Source organism: Aaosphaeria arxii (assembly GCF_010015735.1).
Source record: "Aaosphaeria arxii CBS 175.79 unplaced genomic scaffold BU24scaffold_1, whole genome shotgun sequence".
Taxonomy (NCBI): Eukaryota; Fungi; Ascomycota; class Dothideomycetes; order Pleosporales; genus Aaosphaeria; species Aaosphaeria arxii.
This window is the reverse complement of record NW_022983474.1, coordinates 5183391-5200566: the sequence shown is the minus strand read 5'-3', so window position 1 is coordinate 5200566 and position 17176 is coordinate 5183391. Positions and strand designations below refer to the sequence as shown.

Genomic DNA, 17176 nt, shown 5'->3' with positions numbered 1-17176 from the left:
GTCTAATGACAGAAAGGGTATTTACTAGACATGCTCGACATATTTGGGGGAGCGGCGAAACAAAGATCCACGTAAAAGTGCTTGGCATTTACGTACAATAAACCGATATAGGAATACCAAGTGCAGTGTACGACTTTATTCCGGGCACCAATCACAGAGAAGTCCTGCTATTGCCTACAAGAACACTGAGGTCCTTCAAATGTATCTTGGCTGCCGGTTTTGTCAGTTACCTCGTGTGTCCAGCATTTTCGTAATGACAACTTCATCAGGATGAAGAGGTACAAATTTCTGCGTATTTCCACGCAAGAACCCCATCATGCACATCTATTCTCCGTCTTTGCTCTACTATTGAATTTCCGAATAACTTGAAGTTACGCCTTTCATGTTGCCAAAATGACAGAAAAGACTCCAAACTCCGAAGATACCTCTTTACCCCATGTCTCTGGACAGTCCAACAAACCACTCTCTCAACCGCCGCATTCCTTGCCTTATAGCGAGGTTATTGTAGAGCTTTCTTCGGACTTGGAAAAAGGTCTGACAGTTTCTGATGCTGCCAACAGACTGCAAGAGTACGGCAGCAATGAGTTGAATCAGACAAAGGGTGTACAACCCCTGAAGATCTTATTCGAGCAGATATGCAACGCGATGACCATTGTCCTTTTGATGGCACTGGCTGCCAGTTTTGGTATCCAGGCTTGGATTGAGGGCGGCATCTTGGGGGGCATCATTCTGCTGAATATTGTGATTGGCTTTGTACAGACTCTTCAAGCTGAGAACACCATTAACAGTTTGAAAACTCTTGGAAGTCCCACGGCAACAGTTGTTAGAGATGGAAAGGCATTCACTGTTCAGACACGGGAAATTGTAAGCTTCTCCGCGCGTAGTTTCATTGAGTTTCTGCTAACATCAGCACTGTAGGTACCTGGCGATATCATTGAGCTTAAAACGGGAGACTCAGTGCCCGCCGATATTCGACTCATTGAAGCAGTCAATCTGAAGTCAGACGAGGCAATGCTTACGGGCGAATCCGTTCCCGTTCTGAAGAGTCCTGATTCGACGTTCAAGCCCCACGAGGGGCCTGGCGATCGACTCAATGTCGTGTATAGCTCTACAACCATTGTCGAAGGCCGCGGTCGCGGAGTCGCCTTTGCGACAGGAATGTGCACCGAGATCGGCCTGATCGCCAGCGCCTTGAACGATACTGGCCGCAAGAGAGGTCCATGGTACATTTCCATAGGAAACTGGGTCACTGATTTTCTCGGTCTGACTGTCGGCACGCCACTACAAAGGAAATTGTCTCAGCTGTTCTTGTTTCTCTTTGGATTCGCTATTATTTGCGCCATTATCATTCTCGGGGCAAACAAGTTCGATTCTCGTAAGGATATAGTGATCTATGCTGTCGCAACAGCCGTCGGTACGATCCCGGTGAGTTTGTTGCTCGTGCTCACCGTCACCATGGCCGCAGGCACAAAGAAGATGTTGCATAGGAATGTTATGGTCCGGAATTTGTCAAGCCTTGAGGCTTTGGGTGGAGTTACTAGTAAGTGTCTTCACTGCCTGTTCGAACTCAGTACTAATACCATACTCTAGATATCTGTTCTGATAAGACGGGAACCATCACCCAGGGGCGCATGGTAGTCCGGAAAGCCTGGCTTCCAGGTGTAGGGACATACTCTGTCGAGTCAAGCGGAGATGTGTACAACCCGCACAGTGGTGAAGTCAGCTTTTCTCCGCAACATTCTGAAGAATCTACGTCTAAACCTGTCACACCCGTGGATGAAGTGTCAGTACAACCAGCGCTAGAATGGTACCTCAACGTCGCTTCTTTGGACAATCTCGCCATACTCGAACAGAGCGATGCTGCCTCTTCAGAGCCAGGGAAATGGGTCGCTCGAGGTGCGCCTACAGAAATCGCCATTGAGGTTTTTGCCGGTCGTTTCGGATGGAATCGCATCCAGCTCACCAAGGGCGAGCAAAAGAAGTGGGACATTGTCGCTGAGTTCCCCTTTGACTCAGACGTCAAGAAGATGTCCGTCATTGCCAGGAACATTTCGTCCGGAGAAACACATGCTTTGACCAAAGGAGCAGTTGAACGGGTGCTTGACAGCTGCCACCTCATGGCGAATGAACGTAATGAGACCAAACCCGTGACTGAGAACGACCACCGCGACATCCACGACAGAATGGAAGCTCTTGCGACACAGGGTCTTCGTGTCCTTGCAATCGCCAGTAAACCGTACACCGCTGATACCACAGACGTCGAATTGATCTCTCGAGAATCCGTCGAGTCTCGACTCATTTTCCGCGGCCTGATTGGAATCTATGATCCCCCTCGCCCAGAGTCCCGCGACAGTGTTCTCCAGTGCCAACGCGCCGGCGTCGCAGTGCACATGTTGACGGGCGACCACCCGCAAACTGCCCGTGCCATCGCGACCGAGGTGTGTATTCTTCCATCGCCAGAAGCCATGGCCATGCTCCCCGCCGACGTCGCCTCGACCATGGTCCTACCCGCACACGAATTCGACGCCCTTTCAGACGCCCAACTCGATGCCCTACCCCAGCTCCCCCTCGTGGTAGCCCGCTGCTCCCCGACCACCAAAGTCCGCATGATCTCCGCGCTCCATCGTCGCGGCCGCTACGTCGCCATGACAGGCGACGGCGTCAACGACAGCCCGAGCCTCAAGCGCGCAGACATCGGCATCGCCATGGGCACGGGCTCGGATGTCGCAAAGGAATCCAGCGACATCGTGCTCACAGACGACAACTTCGCCTCCATCCTCAACGCCATCGAAGAAGGCCGCCGCATCTTCGACAACATCCAAAAATTCATCCTGCACGTCCTCGCCGCGAACCTTGGCTTCGTCCTCGCCCTCCTCACCGGTCTCGCCTTCAAAGACACCAGCGGCGTCTCCATCTTCCAACTCAGTCCGGTCGAAATAATCTGGATCCTTATGGCAACCGGCACATTCTGCGAAACCGGGCTCGGCTTCGAAGCCGCGGTCCCTAACATCCTCACCCGCCCCCCGCAACCCCTATCCCACGGCGTCTTTACCCCCGAACTCCTCCTAGACACCCTCGTCTACGGCATCATCCAAGCATCCTGCATCATCACCTCCTTTACCATCGTCGTCTACGGCTTCAACGCCGGCGACCTCGGCACAGATTGTAACACCGCCTACTCACCGGCTTGCGACGCTGTGTTCCGCGCCCGCGGCACGTGCTACGCTGTCACGTCGTGGGTGTTCGTGTTCTTCGCGTGGGAGCTCGTCGACATGCGGCGTTCGTTCTTCGTTATGCCGGATGGGTTCCCCGCGTGGTGGAAGCATCTGTGGGGAAATAGGGTACTGTTTTGGTCGGTGGTCGGGGTGGTGGGGATGACGTTTCCGACGTTGTATATTCCAGTGTTGAACACGAGGGTTTTCATGCATTTGGGGTTGGGGTGGGAGTGGGCGGTTGTGATAGGGGAGGTCGGGGGGTTTGTTGCGGCGACGGAGTTGTGGAAGGGGGGGAAGAGGGCGTGGTTTAGGAGGAAGGAGGGTGTGAGCAGACGTTTAGTTGGTGGTGTGTAGAAAGAATGGCACGAATGTGGTTGGAGATAATTATCACAAGATTAACATCGCCAAAAATGACTGCGGCGTACAAAGTAGATTTTGTATCATCAGCTTCTTGATACTAGATAATAACATGATGTAAGAATTCAGAATAATAGAAAAATAAATTATATTTACATTTTAATCATCAAAAAAGGCATTACAAAAACGATATGATTAATGTCTTCCCCGCTCTATGTCTATAGAGTTTTCTTGAGCAGCAGGCATAGCTGTGAGATCTTGGGTATCTGCATTCAACTCTTTCTTTCCGCCATCAGTACCTGTACTTGCGGTGGTGGCTGCCTGCAGCTGTTCCAGTTCTTGGAGACTGTCTTGAGATTGGGCGGTCCGTCCCCTCCATCTAATCCAAACCATTGTCGCAATGCAAGTAAGCATCAGCACGGCAGTCACCACTCCCATAATGACTGTGCCTGGATGAGAACTGATCTTTGCATTGATCTTCTCGATCGACCATGGAAAGCACTCCGACTTGATGACAATGAATGTACCGAGCCCCATGTAAAGAAACGGCACAAATACGCCTGCCCACTTCTCCGCCAAGCGTAAGATATGTCTCTGTTTCATGACCAGCCATGCAGCGAGAATCCAAATGCCCAGAAGAATGTAATAAACGACGACGTAGATTGCAATTTCTGCTCCTTTGGCTTGCGAAAAAAGCGGGGTATATGTCCCAATGTTGTCGCCTCCATTCATGATTGTGACGGCAGCGACGGTGAATATACTCTTTATGCCACCATTCTTGAGTTTCGCCCACCATCCGTTTCTTTCCAAGTTTGCAATCTCCTCGGTGGCTCTAAGATCTTCTGGCGGTCCATTTGGTTTTCCGTCTATTCTTGAAAACAACAGGCCGAGTGCGTGCCAAACTCCTACCAGAATGGGCAAGAGACCCAAGAATCCAATGGGTTCAGCAGGCAGTACAAGAGAAAGGCCGTAACCGAGCATGCTTATGGATGTGATGATGCTGAATCCTAAGTATTGTCCTAGGGTAATGTACAAGGGAGTCATCGACTCGTTCCATGCTGTTTCAGCGAAAAACGTGACCAGCACGAATAGGTCGTCGATGTTGGTGATGGCGAAAGTGCTACATGCTGTCCCGATGGCTTTTCCAAAGTCCATTCTGGCTCTGGGTTGAAAAGATTGCGTAGTTGGCAAGTAATCCGATGGGTCCAGTTGTGTTCCTGCACAAGGCCCTGGTTCAAGGCGTCCTGGAGAAGATCGTCGTTGGGATTAAGATGAATGTGAGCCAGGAATATGGGAATCGTCAACCACAGTATGCGCTGGATTAAATGGCCAACACGAGAGAGTATTATCGAGAAAGAAATAGAAAGAGCGATAAATTTGAATTCAATGACTGCATACTCACTCGTACATGCGGTGCCGATTTCCGATGTTGGTGCTTGGCGCTAGTAGTCAAGCTTGAATGCGATGTGCCACAGTTCCGTTCAAGGTGGCTAGCCGCCAGCGTGAACACAGTATTACGCCATTGATACAGGCGTGACAGGTTCAATACTATTGAACCATAAAGGGGTCTAATCTATTAGACTGGATGCCATTCATCCCCAAGGTCGGGGAATTTGTGTTGCTATAATTATTAGTCTCTCCAAAGGCCGCGTCCTCCTTCTGCACTTTTATGACCCGTCATCATTGGAAAGATTGGATACAATGCCGAACTTCCGTTGATGCTGGCATATCCAGTATGTGCACAGTAATCTTGAAGTCGGAAGGCCCTATATATTGCAGGAGGGTTCGAAAGCATCTAGCACTCCTTCTAGCCACGGCGGCGACAAAGCTGGTGAGCAGAGTACCGCCTTTTCATGTTGGCATAGACTTAGGGATGTATCCCTTCTGGTCGACACTTCACGCCGCCATTGGGTTGGCTGTACTCGGAATACTACCGGAACGTGCTACATTATAGGTTAACGGTGTCGGGAATCTCTGAATAATATTTTCCTCTGATCGAAGAGCCTGTTTCGAACCCTGAGAGATCTGGAGCTCTCTGCAAGAGTATAGCACTCCATTGATCAAGACTTTATGTATTCAGAGATATGGACAAAGATGGACTAAAGGGCGGCTCCCATGTCCCCGAATATGCCGATGGATTGGGCGTAGGATTACGTTGAAGGCTGTTGATTCGCGGCATAAGATCATTCAATAAGGATCAGATCCAAGTTTCGTGTATCGCTCTGGTAGGGAGTACTCCAGGCTCTCACCGGATCTAGCTGTGGACGACCCAGCAGGGTAAAGCGAAATGATGGTTTTACAAGCTCCTGCTCTTACGAGTACGAGTAGTACGAATAAGAGTTTTTAGTTGTTGATCAGTCGGAGAAGAACTTGTGATGATGTTCCAGGCTTCCGGAACATTCATCCTCCTCCCACCTGATCGAACGAAACCATACCAGAAACGGGAAAGCGCGCATAGACAGGGATTCCCTCGCTTAATCCCAACGGGCAGTCACGGGCTTGCGTGTAGCGTCATCGTCAATCCGTCATAGCTGATCTTCAACTCCGCCCCAAGCTGGGAAACATCACCTATTGCCATTCACCATACACCACGTTCCTCCCGAGTCTACCCTCCCGAATCCGACTCCTACGCGCTCACGACGCCGTTCCACCTGCTCCTCCAACCACGCACACTCCTTTGTCTTGTCCATATGCTCGCACCACTGTCGTGAAACACCCTTCTATATATTCTTCTTCGTTCGCTGGTGCCTGTGACCAACCTGCCTCGACACATGCTCACTCGCTTGACGTAAATCTGGGACTCGAACTTGTGCCCTTCTCTTCAAACTGCGATATTCACTACGGCACACACCTGATGCTTTCTCTTATCTGCTCCTTGTGCACCAGCGAAACTCCGCCTGCCCTTCGCCTCGCCGCACCCAATCTCACGCCCCCGCTCCGTGTCCTACAATACTGCCATGGCTAGAGATTCGCGGGGATCTCTCCTTCAGCCCCTGCAGCAAATGCACCTAAACGCGGCGCGTTCTGATTCATTGACCACCTTTGACGATCTTACTGCCCCGCCCGCTGTATCCTCCGCTGGCGAACCCAAAGCCCTGGATCTGGTCCAGGGTGGTTTAAGCGGCTTGTACAGTCGTATAAAAGCTTCTGTAGGCGGTACAAAGGATAGTGGTAGCGATCTTCTCGAAGATGGCTCGATCGGTAGTGGCAAGAACAAAGCAATATCAGGGTCAAAGGCTAGTCAGCTGCCAAAAAGCCCAGCCGGGACTGCTGTGTCTTCACCTGTCGTAGTCTCAGTGCCCTCCTCAAGGCTACAGTCTCCACTCGTATCCAAGTTCCCCGACGATTCACTTCCTCCATCACGAGATTCCAACGTATCCAGCTCCGTCTCCACGAAGCCGTCATTGAATGGTTCAAGGAGCTCCCTCGCCACTACAAAGTCTAGGCCCTCAATAGCCCCCAGTGTAGACTCTACAAAGCTAACAAAAGATGATGACTCGTACCGACAAAGTTCGATGAGCACTCTATCCAAACCCCAAAGCAGCTCCGGCATGTCTCCATTGGTGAAGACTAGTTCTGGGTCTGGAATGACTCTCCCTTCGAGAAGTAGGGAATCTATCCGAGAAGGATCGCATCGAGCAAGCAAAGGCGACCTTGATCTTAAGAGCGAAGAGAGCGATACAACCGAGGATGATATGGTGATGGTAGAGGGTGGAGGCTTCGCCAGCGACAACGCTCGTTATACACACCCACTTGATGCTGCGCATGATGGATTGGTGAAACTCAACTCACGGACAGAAGGCCATTATCAGCAAGCGAACAACAGTCTACGAAAAACCTCAGATGATGCCTCGGAGACTACCGAGGTTCCTCACATTACAACGAATGCCCATACTCCCGTCCTGGCTCCAGCGCCCCAACGCCCCGCTCTAATGCACGTCGGGCCTTCACACCTACCCGGGTACCGTCCCTCTCGAGCTTCCTCATCTGATGGCGTCAGTTCGATCATGACGAGCACGACAGTTCGTAGCCCTGGAATTGCACCAATCGACGAACTTATGCAACAGAAGCCTTCTGGATCGATACCTAGCAATGCCTTTGCTCAGATGCGCAGCAAGATTCTTGGGAGGGAGTTCTGGATGAGGGACGAAAACGCAAAAGCTTGCTTCAATTGTGGCGACTCTTTCTCTACCTTCAGGCGCAAACACCATTGTCGAACTTGCGGCCAGATTTTTGATGCAAAATGCACGTTGCTAGTCTCCGGGAAGGTGTTCGGACAGTCGGGATCGTTGCGAGTATGCAAACCTTGCGAAGCAATCATCCACGGGAACGATGACGACTCTTCAGTTTACACAGATGAAGGAGACCAGGGTTCGATATATGACCAGGATGATATGAATGAGGGCGTAGGCGGAGATCCATTTGATCCGTCCGAAAGTGATCACACCAAAATCGGTACGCCGACAATCAGTATTCCCATGTCTCGCAAGGCTGGCAGTGAAAAGAAAAGGCGATCTGCTGTCATCGAAGTCCCTCAGACTCTCGCGCGACCGAGCTCCTCTAGATCTCTCCGCTCATTGGGCGGCCGCCCTCGCTCATCCAGCCATAAACGACATCATTCTCGCCACCAACACATGCGTAATGTGAGATATGAGAATAGAGCGCCATTCCATCAGTACGACCCGGAGGCTACACGCAGCCGGTCAAGCCTCCCGGCTTTTCACCATGATAATATCATCGATCCCGACCTCATGCCGTTTATGTCAGATGACGATTCCACGGAAGACGAGCAGCCCAACATTTTCGCTGCTCTTAGAGGCGATTCTTCACCGCACATGGGTCTTGAGGGCGAACGCAGCAGTTTCGGGGGACTACTAGCATCTATGAAGAAAAGCAAATCGAGAGGAGGCGATAGAAGTGTAGTCAGTGGTACCCACGCTCGAGATACCGATAATGCTAGCGTCACTAGTCGCCACGTTGGCCGACATACTCGACGAAGGAATTTGAGTATCAGCAGCATTGCGCATCCACGGCCTTCACCGAAACGCTCCAAAAGCAACAGCATTCTCAGAAATTTTGGTGCCGGTCTTATCCCTGGCCAGATCCTTCACCCTCAGTCCCCATCGCCCCAACCACCATCTTTACTGCCTCCCTCAGGATCCAAGATCACTCGGAGTTCGTCCATGAGGGGAGGCAGAGCGCCAGCGATCGAGCTGAACCAGGCAAGCTTAGAACATGTCCGAAAGCTTTTGAAGCAGCTTCTGCAAGATGCAGCAGTCTCTCATGTATCAAGCTGGGAGAAGGCATTAATGCCAATTCTACTCCAATGCACCGATGATGTCAACCCAGACATTCACCGAGGGGACGATATTGATATTCGACATTACATCAAACTCAAGAAGATTCCCGGAGGCAAGCCGAGCGACACGTCCTACGTCTCTGGTGTAGTATTCACAAAGAACGTCGCCTTGAAAAGCATGCCTCGTTCCATCCCGAACCCACGAATCATCATTGTCACCTTTGCCATTGAATACGCTCGCCATCAAACCCATTTCATGAGCCTGGAGCCAGTCATTGCACAAGAACGAGAGTATTTACGAAACCTTGTCAGTCGAATCGTTGCCCTGCAGCCTCACGTGCTGCTCGTACAACGCCATGTTTCCGGCCTGGCACTCGAATTCCTGGAGCAAGCAGGTATCGCAGTGGCTTATAATGTGAAGGAAACGGTACTGAACGCCGTCGCTAGATGTACACAGTCTCCCATGATCTCGTCAGTGGATAAGCTTGCGATCGATCCCGCACACTTAGGGCGATGTGACAGTTTCGACGTCAAAACATATGTCTACAGGAAGATGAGAAAGACATATATATACCTCTCGGGCTGTCAGCGCGATCTTGGATGCACAATCGCACTTCGAGGCGCGGAACCCGAGAATTTGACAAAGCTCAAAGGCATCACAGAGTTTATGTGCTATGTTGTCTACAACCTAAAGCTAGAGACATGCTTGATGCGCGACGAGTTTGTTTTGATTCCCGCCACCTCTGATGGCGGGACTCTTGAGCAGCATGATGAATGTGTAAAATGCTCTCCGACTGAGCAGTCACAGCTCCAAACTGCAACGTCTAGTATCGAGAATGCTGGCGAAAATTCTCTGAACGAAAAAGCGTCTGGGGATACTCATTCGGATGCTGACGTTACGGAGGTACACATCCCTCATGACGCCCCAGCTCCCTCCTTTTATAGTGAGATGGTAGAGCAACACCGGACGACTATCTTATCCGTTTCGCCATTCGTTAAATTCATGCAACCCTACCTGCTAAACAAAGCACGAGAGCATGAGCGAAAGCTTGTCTATCTGAAAAAGTTGAGGGATCAATATACCACTGAAGAACACGACGAAAAGGAAGAAGTAGACACTTCCCAGCGTTTCGAATTGGTCAAACCAGAGATGGTTCACAATGTGCCAAAGAAAGCATCAAAACAGGTCCGGGAGTTTCTTCATGCTGTTCACGCCGCCGAATACGACAAAGCACTGCACAATTACGAGACACAAAAGCGACAATGGGAGGCTTTCTTACACGGCAACATGAACTTGTATGATCCGTTCAGCCATCAAAAGATTGCGGTGCTGTACAGCATCGTTAACTCCACCACCTCGACACCTTGCGTTGGACCAGAGATTATTGCCCTCAATTTCTACCACGAGCATAATTGGGAAGAAGGCTTTACTCCAGATCTCACCTTGGGTCAATATATCGAAGACTTGTGCCACGGAGCCGGCACAGTTTGTGATTCCGATGGATGTGGTAGGAGAATGTTTGATCATCACCGTCAATATGCTCACGGCCGGGGTCAAATGAGTGTGATTGTTCAAAAGTTTCCCGCGAAGATCAAGGGCCTTCAAAATACGATCTTGATGTGGAGTTGTTGCAGACTCTGTGGCAAAGAGACCCAAGTAATTCCTATGTCTGACAACACCTGGAAATACTCCTTTGCGAAGTATCTCGAATTGACTTTCTGGAGTAGCGAGCTTCATCCTCGCGCTGGTTTGTGCCCACACGACATTCACAAGAATCATGTTCGTTACTTTGGATTGAACAATGTCGCTGTGCGCATTCAGTACGACTCCATCCCACTGTATGAGGTCGTTGTGCCTCGCCCAGTGATCACATGGAAGGTGGACGGCGATTTAAAGCTGAAGAATGAGCAATTCTTGAGGATCGAGGACCGACTGGATAGATTCATGTTGTCTGTTCAGGCACGCTTGAAATGTATCCATGTCGAAAGCGTCTTGCCGGAGAAGTACGAAGTTTGCAAGGCGGAGGTCGAAACCCTCTTCAAGCGTGCTACCGAAGAGCATGAGTGGCTGAAGAAGAAGCTCCAGGATAAGTACATGACATCCAAGTACTACGAGATCATTCCCCTCAACCGGGCTATCCGTGCCATCCAGGAAAAGGCCATTTTATGGGATGAAATTTTCGCTCAGTTCGAAGAGTCATATTTTCCTTCAGAAAAAGATATTAGAAGGCTTGCGGTTTTGCAAATGAGGAAGTTCTTCATCGAGCGCGACGAATCTAGCAGCTCCCTGGCATCTGTGGAAGAAGCGTCAGAAATAGGAACGGAGGAGCCCGCTCAGCTCGAAAGGAGAAACTCTATTCCAATCACACCAATGCCATCGAGCATGTCGCCAGAGCAGGCCCGAGATATGCTGACATCGGTCGTTGAAGAAGATCAATCTCACGGAGTCCACTCGGATGAACCACATTCCGAAGCTAAATTACGAGAAGCAGTCGAGAAATCGAGGCAGCTTCTCGGTCCAATTGAGCTGCCAATTCAAACACCCATCGAAGCACTTGAGCGAGATGATGTGCGCCACTTAGACCTTGCCGTTTCCTCCAACTTTCCTGAGGGCGTCCCAGCGCAGGAGCATCAACAACAGAATACGCCTCCCAAAGCCAACGAAACCCTACTACCATCTGAACCCGGATCCCCCACGCCAATTGCGCATCCTAAGATCAATCCCATAGATCAGTCTATCGCCGACGCAATTGAGAACATGCCCAGCTCTCCTTCCCAAGCTTTACCTGCGAATAGTACGCTAGAGTCTAAAATTCCTCGTTTAGTCGATACCATACGGCGTGAAAGCGGTACCAGGCCCTCGATGGGAGTGCGGACACAGTCTCAGCCTGGGGGCATTCCTAAGCACCAGCCTCCGCAAAGCCCTTCGCTTGTTCCACCACCCACCTTAGTATCATCCGGCAGCGGTAGCGAGTCATCTAGGATTTCCCTCAGTGATTCTGCCAAAGCTCTGGAGAAACGCATGTCTGAACGACTTGGCGTGTACAAGCAGTCGAAAACATCTTCGATGATACCTCGATCTGTTCCGCTCAAAAGGCAAAAGGACGTAAACAAGGTCACTACTCTGGCAAAACATTTCGAGCAACTTTCACGAGAATTCGAAAGAGAACGGAAGCGGGAGCGCATAGATAGGCTGAAACAAAACCGCCAGGCTCGTGCGTATCCGCTTGCATCTTCGAAGCCCACGGTTGAGGTGTACAAAGACATACACGAAGCTGTACAAGAGCACAGTCCTTCAGACGAAGAAGCTCAGCTCCCATCCCCACCACGAGTGAGTACAGATAACAGTACGCTCGGTGATAGCACTTTCACAGAGACCACTGGCTTAACGACAGCATCTCAATCTCCCGTCGAGGAACGTCATCCCAGAAGCGTAACATCGCATCCGCAAGAACTCGACGAGCACGAACCGCCCCAATCCCATAGCCACCCTGGATCAGACGCTGAAAATGATGCAAGCGACAATGAAGTTGCACCAGAAGACATCGCTCTGCCCGACAGCGTTACTAGTTCTCAGCTCATGTCCATGAGCGAGTCTCAGCTCGAGCAATCGCTCGAACTGCCGAAGCACGAGCGGAATACGTTGATGCGAATGCTGACAAGCTTCTGGTCCGAGAGATCTGCCAGTGGCTGGACGCCTTTGGATTATCCATTTGCCCAAAACGAGCATGTCTGGGAAGACTCTGATATTATCGTGAGGGAAGACGAACCCTCTTCCATCATTGCGCTTGCACTTTCTAGCCCTGACTATTTAGTGAAACTTCAACAGTTCCGTGGCGACACCACTCCGACGGAGAAGGGAATAGGCGGTCTTGAAGGTTCAGAGGCTTCAATCGAACGGAACCTGCTACATGAAGCCAATACCAATATCCGATACAGCTTCGTCAACCGCGGCGTCAAAGCTCAGTGCAAGATATTCTACGCTCAGTCCTTCGATGCCCTACGCCGTAAATGTGGTGTTGCTGATCGATTCGTCGAGTCCCTCTCTCGTTGTTCGAAGTGGGATTCAAAGGGCGGAAAGAGTAAGAGTATCTTCCTCAAGACGCTTGATGATCGATTTGTACTCAAATCTCTGTCTCCTGTCGAGGTGCAAGCTTTCTTCCGTTTCGGCCCTAATTACTTTGCATTCACGCACCAGAATCTGTTCAAGGGCCTCCCATCGGTGATAGCAAAGATGTTCGGTCTTTTCCAAGTTCAGATCAAGACTCCAAAGGGGCAGGACTTCGATTGGTTCATGCTTGTCATGGAGAACCTCTTCTACGATCGCGAGCCGAGTCGCCGTTATGACCTGAAGGGCTCCATGCGCAACCGCAAAGCCCAGAGCACCGGCGAACGTGATGAGGTGCTCCTCGACGAGAATCTCGTGGACATCATCTACAGCGAAGCACCTATCTTCGTCCGCGAACACACCAAGAAGCTTCTCAAAGCAAGTGTATGGAACGACACGCTCTTCCTCAGCCAACAGAACGTCATGGACTACAGTCTCATGGCCGGCTTCGATGATCAGCACCACGAGATCATCGTCGGCATAATCGGTAATAAACCCAAACCACCACCCTCATCCATGCTACGCCCCCCGCCCCCATTCCGAGCCCAACTGACCGTCCCACCAGATTGCATCCGAACCTACACCTGGGACAAGAAGCTCGAGTCCTGGATCAAGGACCGCGGCAAGAACAAGCCCACCATTACGTCCCCGAAGGACTACCGCAACCGCTTCCGCATCGCAATGGAGAAGTACATCCTCCAGGCCCCCAACTGCTGGCACCAGTTCTCCGGCCGCGTCGTCGGCATGGAGGTGCCACGCCGCACCGTCGCGCTGCAGAACAGAGAGGGCCAGGTCCTCGAGGCGCTCGGCGGCGAGGAGGAGAGGGCCGCTGGCTCGAAGATCTGATGATCGTGCTGTAGATTTTCCCGTATCATCATTGACATCCAACCCCTTGCTATCACGACCTTTGTCTATACATCTCCCTTCCTCCCCTTACCCCCTTTTGTTCATATCCTTTTTTCTGATCCGATGAACCGGAATAATGGCATAGCACTCGGCGTTCTTTTGGACGGGACTTTTCATCATTTATGATATCTATTGGCGTCCCAATTATTCTTATAGTCAATACGTATGTAGGCTTCGGCCATGGTTTGTTTTCCATCGAGCGAAGGGCAACTAGGTCATGGCGTGTTTATGAGTAAATTTCTGCGAGATATAATGATAGATGTAGTACGACCGGGTACGATGGTATTCGATGGTCAATAAATCACATGACAAAACCACAAATCCCATATCACTTCACCACAACATCACCCACGAAGAATCACGCGAATAGAGAGTGGCAGACAGTGACCAAAAAAACTTCATTCCCGATCCCATTCCATCCCCAATCTTCCGTGATCTCAAATCTACCATCCCACTCCATCTCATCTTATCTGCACAGCACATCTAACCGCAACTGCGACCCGATAGGCACCTACCTATCCCAGCGAAAAAAAAAATAACGGGAAAAGTCACCTGAAGAAGCCAAAAAGCTACGGAAGGGCACAAAGGCACGACGCTGGAGGGAGAATTGGATTGGGTGTGTCATGTCATGAATTCTATCTACTGCACGGGGAAGTTCTTCGATCTTGCGGTGTGTTACGTTCCAATTATGGAGGGTGGGGTCGAAGGGTTGTGGATTGTGTGGGAAGATCTATATAATTATCCAAAAAGACGGAAAAGAGGAGCTAATAGGGGGAAAACGGTAGGCAAGCAGGCGGGCATGTAGGCAAGCAAGCGAACCAAGAGGACGAAAGGCTGAAGGGTTGAACAGGGAGTGGTAGTGGTATTTGTAGTAGTGGTGGTGGTCGTGATTTGTGATGATGTGTTGGTATCTAGCTAGCGGTCGCTTCGGATTCGTCCTTCTCCTTCTTTCCGTGGTGGTGGTACGAACGGTGCTTCTTGTCTGGTTTCGATTCCTTCTTGGCGGCGGCTTCGGCCATCAGTTGCTCGAAGGCCATGAAGTCGCCTTCTTCTTCGGGGTCGCGCTCGGCCTGAAAGAGTTGCGTTAGTATATGATAACATCGGAGATGACGAGGGGATAGAGACGGAATAGTAACGTACCTTTTGGAACATCTCGCCAATGATGACCAGAGCATGCGCCCGCTCGATCCGCTTCTCCAGCTTGACCTTCTTGTCGTTGAGCACCTGGTCGCAGACGTCCCTGAGCACGCTCTGGATCTCGAACTTGCTTCCCCGCCATGCGGCGGCGAGGATCTTGCCTGTGACCTTCTTCTCGTACTCCGCCTTCTTCTCGTCCGTCCAGTCCTCGCCGCCCTTCTCCTCGAGCTTGGCCATCTCCTCCATCGTCATCTGTGCGTCGATGGCTGCAGACATCGTGTTCCACGTCTCCTTGACGAGCGTGCCCTTGTCCTTGACACGGGAGAAGAAACCGGAGATGCCGAGGAACTTCTGCGACTTGATGAAGGAGGTCGCTTTCTGCAGATAGGTCGCGCCGATGGCGTGCATGATCTCGAGACCGAACGACTCCATCTTGAGATTTTCGATCTCGAGGCGTGTCTTCTCGCGGAAGGCGGCCGTGACGTCTTTGCCCTTGTCCGTCTCGGTCCAGACTGATATGCGGTCGATGAGTTTCCTGGCGAGGGTGTTCACGCGCTCGTCGCGGATCTTCTTACGCTCCATCTCGTAGGCGGCGAGCTCCTCGCGCTGCTCCTTTGTGAGTCCACCCTTCTTCTTTTGCTTCTCGCGGAGCTCCTTCTCAGCGTCAGTCACGCCCGCGGCCTCGAGACGGGCGTCTTCTTCCGACTTGTCCATGATGGCAGCGCGGATGGGGATGCCGCGGGGTGTGCTTGTGCCAGAGACGGGGGGAGTGGGCTTGAGTGGTTCGGCGGCTCCTCCTGCTGGAGTTTCGACGGATGGGGCCGGAGGTGGTGCGGATGACTCGCTGTAGGGAGGCGGTGGTGCCTCAGATGAATTATGAGCATTTGCAGCTGCTTCGGCGGCGGCTTCTGCCTCCTTTGCTTTGGCGGCGTCCGAGGGTCCTGCTGCTTGGGGTGCTCCGGGTGTTGCGGTTGAGGGACCGGCAGTAGGTGCTTCGGCTGCTTCGGCCTCAGCCTTTGCGGCCTCTTCCTCCTCCATCTCACGCATGGAGATCTCCATGGTCTTTGTGAGGTCCTTCATGAGCGAAATCTCTCCGATCCTGTGTTGTACGTCAGTCCCTATTCAACTCGTATGACGCTGTTAGCTGGCGGTGGCCCATACCAGTCCACGAATGCTTCTCCACCAAAGATCATGGTAAAGAACTCGGCGGGGTCCTCTGCACACCCAAAAAGTCAGTATCCTGTCGCCGGTCCATAAGAATGGACTCCGAGGGTATGGTTATGCATACCAAACCCACTGCTGGGTACCGCACTCTCCTTTCCAAACTTGTCATATTGCTTTCGCAGCGTCTCGTCGCTGAGCACTTGGTATGCTTCGCCAATCTAGAAAAATGCATGTCAGTATTCGCAATCCGCTTCGTCATCATATCAGACGCATAATCAAATGCTGTACGAAACCCCAGGCTGTGGACGGGTTCGCGGGGTAATTCGACAGTGAAAGGGAAAAGGCGGGGAAGAGGTTTCTAGAGAGGGATGTGAGACGTACAGCTTGAAACTTCTCGTGTGCTGTTTCGTCTCCTGGGTTCTTGTCTATACGGCGCGACAGATATCAGCCTCATGCATTGTGGAAAAGGTTATGCGGTTTTGTTGTTTACCTGGGTGAAGTTTTATGGCGAGCTTGCGGTAGGCTTTCTTGATCTCAAGTTCGGTGGCAGTGGGGGGCACCTGGAGTGCATCGTAATATGTAGTGTCGACGACCATGTTTGATGGTGTCTTCCTTTATTTTGGGGGGTTGTAGTGGTGGTAGTGTTGGTGGTGGAGGGAGGAGAGAAGAGAGGTAATATGTTTTTATTATTGCAGGACGACTACTCAGTCACTCAGTCGACGATGCCCAGGTATCATCCAACCTTAGTGAGAGGAAACGCGCGGAAAATCTGCACCGCCGCAGGGAAGGAGGAGCCACAAGCGACGTCACCAGTAAAACGCCAAGCTATCAGCCTCAAGTCGTCGTCAATGAATAACCTTACCACCTGATAGGCGAAATATTTGGCTGTAAATTGTTTCGAAATCTGACCCTCGATGAATGCGATGAACTATCCAAATATTCAAGAAGCTGGAAGAGAAATGACCCTGATTAATCATGCTGCCCGCGCTG

The 17176-nt window shown here is 51.3% G+C and overlaps 4 protein-coding genes across 4 annotated transcripts; 2 read left to right on the top strand and 2 right to left on the bottom strand.

The window, feature by feature from the left end:
* Positions 1-22: 22 nt before the first annotated feature.
* BU24DRAFT_488495 (cation transporting ATPase) lies at positions 23-3569 on the top strand (the record flags this gene model as incomplete). Its single annotated transcript, XM_033533555.1, has 3 exons — positions 23-864; positions 919-1540; positions 1591-3569. The coding sequence occupies exons 1-3, from the start codon at positions 394-396 to the stop codon at positions 3567-3569; spliced, it is 3072 nt and encodes a 1023-aa protein (XP_033390585.1). The 5' UTR covers positions 23-393.
* Positions 3570-3899: 330 nt separating this feature from the next.
* BU24DRAFT_313329 (uncharacterized protein) lies at positions 3900-4727 on the bottom strand (the record flags this gene model as incomplete). The annotated part of the gene is made up of 1 exon (XM_033522850.1): positions 3900-4727. A coding segment is annotated over one exon (828 nt), but the record flags the coding sequence as incomplete, so codon positions are not given.
* Positions 4728-6131: 1404 nt separating this feature from the next.
* On the top strand, positions 6132-14203 carry BU24DRAFT_384801 (uncharacterized protein). The gene is made up of 2 exons (XM_033524860.1): positions 6132-13466; positions 13545-14203. The coding sequence occupies exons 1-2, from the start codon at positions 6530-6532 to the stop codon at positions 13823-13825; spliced, it is 7218 nt and encodes a 2405-aa protein (XP_033390583.1). The 5' UTR covers positions 6132-6529; the 3' UTR covers positions 13826-14203.
* A 593-nt stretch (positions 14204-14796) lies between these two features.
* Positions 14797-16782, bottom strand: BU24DRAFT_430624 (DnaJ-domain-containing protein; the record flags this gene model as incomplete). The annotated part of the gene is made up of 6 exons (XM_033529823.1): positions 14797-14955; positions 15026-16121; positions 16184-16238; positions 16311-16404; positions 16568-16611; positions 16677-16782. The coding sequence occupies 6 exons, from the start codon at positions 16780-16782 to the stop codon at positions 14797-14799; spliced, it is 1554 nt and encodes a 517-aa protein (XP_033390582.1).
* Between the last annotated feature and the right edge of the window lie 394 nt (positions 16783-17176).

Coding starts and splice junctions, on each gene's coding strand:
- BU24DRAFT_384801 (XM_033524860.1), top strand. CDS start 6,530: ATGGCTAGAGATTCGCGGGGATCTCTCCTTCAGCCCCTGCAGCAAATG. Junction 13,467..13,544: donor GATCATCGTCGGCATAATCG/GTAATAAACCCA, acceptor CCGTCCCACCAG/ATTGCATCCGAACCTACACC.